The sequence below is a fragment of the Hevea brasiliensis genome, chromosome 6 (genome assembly GCF_030052815.1).
Source record: "Hevea brasiliensis isolate MT/VB/25A 57/8 chromosome 6, ASM3005281v1, whole genome shotgun sequence".
Classification (NCBI taxonomy): Eukaryota; Viridiplantae; Streptophyta; class Magnoliopsida; order Malpighiales; family Euphorbiaceae; genus Hevea; species Hevea brasiliensis.
This window is the reverse complement of record NC_079498.1, coordinates 7,033,031-7,037,224: the sequence shown is the minus strand read 5'-3', so window position 1 is coordinate 7,037,224 and position 4,194 is coordinate 7,033,031. Positions and strand designations below refer to the sequence as shown.

The 4,194-nt window shown below is 28.8% G+C and overlaps 1 protein-coding gene across 1 annotated transcript; it reads right to left on the bottom strand.

The window, feature by feature from the left end:
* Window positions 1–3,066: 3,066 nt before the first annotated feature.
* Window positions 3,067–4,194, bottom strand: LOC131180748 (endochitinase EP3-like). The gene is made up of 2 exons (XM_058148330.1): window positions 3,826–4,194; window positions 3,067–3,730 (listed from the first exon to the last, which is right to left on the bottom strand). The coding sequence occupies exons 1-2, from the start codon at window positions 4,178–4,180 to the stop codon at window positions 3,321–3,323; spliced, it is 765 nt and encodes a 254-aa protein (XP_058004313.1). The 5' UTR covers window positions 4,181–4,194; the 3' UTR covers window positions 3,067–3,320.

The window sequence follows — 4,194 nt, the reverse complement described above, 5'->3', positions numbered from 1 at the left end:
GCCAAATGAGTTTGTCGGCTAGTGCTTTGGAATCCCATATCAGATGTGAAAAGTGTGCGTGCGTGACTTATATGAAATTCTACTCCTTGATAAAATTGTTATAGTTTTACTAAGGTGCATGTCCTATTTCTAAGTCAGGTGTCTGCCTATTGATAAAAAAAAAAAAAAAGATTAAATTAAACTTAAAATTTTTTATTAAGAAGGTCATAAATTTTGTCCCATGCTTAGGCAAGTGTTGGGACAAATTTCACAAGGCCCACTTTGTTATATCATATTGGGTTGATGTTTGGTCCACATTTAAGAACGAGTCAAATGTGGACAAGCAACCTTAATCAACTAGTACAACTTATGGATTGTGGAGAAAACTTATTATTATTTAGTCCATATATTTTAATAAAATTAATTATTTAAATTTTTTTAAAGAAATTATTATTTAATTTCTTTTTTTTTAATTTATAAATTATTTAGTCATTTTATTAATTTTTATTTTAATTAAAAGAAAAAAAATAATTATCGACATAAATTAAATAATTGATGGATTTGAACTAAATACTTGTATTGTTCAAATTATAGAAACTTACCTAAGCAATTGCACAACATATACGATCCATGGACATTAAGTTATTGTTTAGAATAAGTTAATAAATTTTAATTTAATAATATTAAAATTATTTTCAATAGTTTAATGTTTATGATTGATAAATAAATTATTCTTTATATTAAAGTACCATTTATTTATAAAAATATTTTTCTAGAAAATATTTTTTTTGTATTTTTTAATATTTAGGGCACTCAAAAAAATAATGAACAAAAAATAAATAATTTTTTATAAACTTTTTAAAAGATGAAGTAATTTTTCATTTTGTAGACCTTAATAATCTAATTAAAATATAAATATAAATATATATATATATAAATGTACCGTTAATTTAATATTGTAATCAAATAATTAAAAATATTTTCTTTAGAAAATATTTTTCATATACAAGTTATTTTCTATGAAATAAATGAATCTAAATTGAGCTGAAATTTAAACTCTCAATCACTCTCCTTTATAAGCCTTTTGATATCAAGTACATTCTATAATTGCTTGATTCTAGATAAAGTATAATTACTTTGTTATGAAAAATAAGATAATTTCATATAAATTTATAATTTGCCTTATGAAATTTTTGTAAAATGATTATTTTTTTTATAAAATAGTTAATTATAAAAATTTTATTAACTTAATGAAAAGAAAAAAAAAATCTTCATGTAACTTCATTTCTTAGATTTTTCTAAAAAATATTATATGTGCTTTTTTATTTGAGGAAACTTATTTTTTTTTGTTAAGTTAATAAAATTTTCATAATTAACTAATTTATGGAAAAAAGAATATTTTATGAAAATCTAAATAAGATAAGTGATAAATTTATGTGAAATTATTCTATTTTCTGTAACAGAGTAATTAAACTATACTTTGTATGAAATCAATTAATCATATAATTTTCTTTTCTTTTATTTCCGACCCATGCAAGAATTCCTCACATCCCATCATATGACTCAGTGGTCATTACATGAGTTGGCTCATCAAATTGGGTCTGGCTCTTCTTGACTCTCTACTCAGAATCTAACTTTCCTTAACTAGCTCATGGGTCACATCTCTTTACGCCGAGTTTATGAGTCTTCCTCCTTCAAGCTCAGTCCATTATACTTTGAGGTCCTAATTCTACAGTCATTCGAACTCGAAAACTTTATTTCTCTCTCCTTATACAGCACATGCAAACTTCGTAACCTTCAAAAATGGCTCCCGCCTAGCATTTTATTCCAGCAGTTCAACTACTGCTTCTAGCGTGCGTATTGGCCCATAAAGATGCTGCCCACATAATGCATTACGGGATAGTCTTGTGCTCAACCAGAGTTAGGAGAAGCAAATCCGAAGGGAAGTATGAACTATCTCCCCTCTACACCCGCAGCAAATTAGATGGCCTCGGCCTTTGATACATGGGCCTGGTCCAATCATGGGTGGGCCAGTTCTCATTTCATCAATCGACAAAACCAATTTAATTTTGGTAAACTTTTAAGTCCTGATATTTGATGTTTTACTTTGCATGGATATATGTGTGTTTTACTCCAACTCATCTGAGAATGAACACAACAATTATTGAATTAAATATTTATATTTAAATTTATGTACCTTTTATACACATTTTAATTAATTTTATATATATATCAATACAAATATTTAATTTAATAATTATTATGTTCATTTTTATATGAGTTTAAACTTAAAATAAATGCACTCCAAATAAATTAGTGAACCTACCAAACAATCCAAGGATCAATTTATACTAGGCCTAACAATATATATGAAATAATTAAAAAAATAATTAATAAGGCCTAACAGAGCTATATATGCATTGAAAATTTATAATATACAGTGAACAGAGTTTCAAATTTACTTCATTTATTTTGTCCGTTATCACAAGCAATTCTGAGCTGAACTTTCTGTCAGGAATTATAATTCAATAATGAAAATAATTAACCAGCTACTCTGATAGACAAAAAGAAATTAAAAGAAAAAAAAGCTGCATAAATTGATCATGTTTTTTTTTTTTTAACTTTTAATGTATTTTATTTATAATTTTAATTTTTTAATTTATTTTTTTCTTATTTAAAATAATTTTAAAAAATAAGTCATTAATTTTTTTATTTTAGTTGAATCAATAAAAATAACTTTTTAATTTTTTTTAGGAATATAAATTATTTTTTTTAATTGAGTGAATAAATAAATATAATTATTTCACACTTTTATTGAAATATTTTTTTAGAAAAAAATATTAAAAGTATGCTTACATTCAATCTACTCGCCATTAAAAATTAAAATACTAGGGGAGAACAGTGGTCCCTGTCAATCCCATGGATTTGTCATTGGGTGCTAGTCTAAGAGTTAAATTCTAATATAATCAAGTGAAGAATACACATGCTTACTTACTTAGCTAACCCTTGGATGATCATTTATTACTTCTTAAGAATGAAAATAAAACCCTTCAAAAAATGAAAAATAAAAGATGAAAGGGAAATTAATTAGAGAAAATGATGCAATTATTATATATTTATATTATTTATCTGCACGCGCAGCAAGCTCACATACAATGGGAGGATACTCATCCTCTTTTACAATCCCACCTCACATAATAATAATTCAGTCAATACAGGACATGACTATTGACCAATAAGAAAACTCAAACTCGACCTTCTCCTAGATAAGGATATCAACTAACCTAGCAGGATTGGCGTACGTGCATTTATTATTCTGACTTCTTCAATACAAAAGTATCTCAGCATTGGAGATTACCCCCTGGAGAAACACCAAATTGGCCACAATATTTAGTGTAGAGATCAATTCTAGCTTGAACTTTGGCAGGTTCTTTTCCATTGCATTCAACAGCACCATTAATGGCTTTAATTGTAGCTCCAAATCCTTGGGTCACAGAAGGGCGGACATTTTGCATCCAATACCATAAGGCAGTCTTGAATGATATGACAGGATCTGTGGCCACAATTTCAGGATTGTTCAGCCCATCAAAACCGATGCTTTTACCAGCTGCTCCGTAGTTGTAGTTCCATGTTAGTTGAAGTGGACCGCGCCCGAAGTATCTCTTGCCTGGGGTACATGGATAATCTGGGAAGTTTGTATCGCAGTAGTTCTCATTAGCAGGAACATTTTGCTCCTCTTTGTTGCAGAAATCTGACATGAAAAAGAAAACAAGAAGCAGAAAACACATCAGCATATATAAAGTTCATGAAAAACAAGAAAAGAAATTAGAAAAGACATGCACTTACATCCAGTCTCATGGGTGGTATGAGCAAAAAAGGCAGCAACTTCCCGTTTAGAATCATCAGCGGAACCTAATTTTCCAAATTGAGGATATGAATTGAGAGCTTTAAGAAAAGCATCCCTTGAGTAGAAGTTCTTTCCAGCACAACCTGCAGGAGCTTGATTGATTATGCCATTAAAGAAAGCTGGTGTCACAAGGTCTGGCACCGAGACACCTTGGCCCATGACATTTTTAGGGAGGGCTCCTGCAAGAATTATTGCCAGGGTGATGGTAAACAGAAGGTTCATCATGCTGTTGTGGGTTAACATTTTAAGAGAGATTGGCCTAAATAGAGTAAGTGAAAAAGTGATGAGTGGCATGCTTGCAAATGAGA

Bases quoted from the DNA above. Each gene is read 5' to 3' on its own strand.
- LOC131180748 (XM_058148330.1), bottom strand. From the start codon at position 4,180: ATGCCACTCATCACTTTTTCACTTACTCTATTTAGGCCAATCTCTCTT. The intron at 3,731-3,825 runs GTAAGTGCATGT...TTTTCATGTCAG, and splicing joins TACCACCCATGAGACTGGAT to ATTTCTGCAACAAAGAGGAG.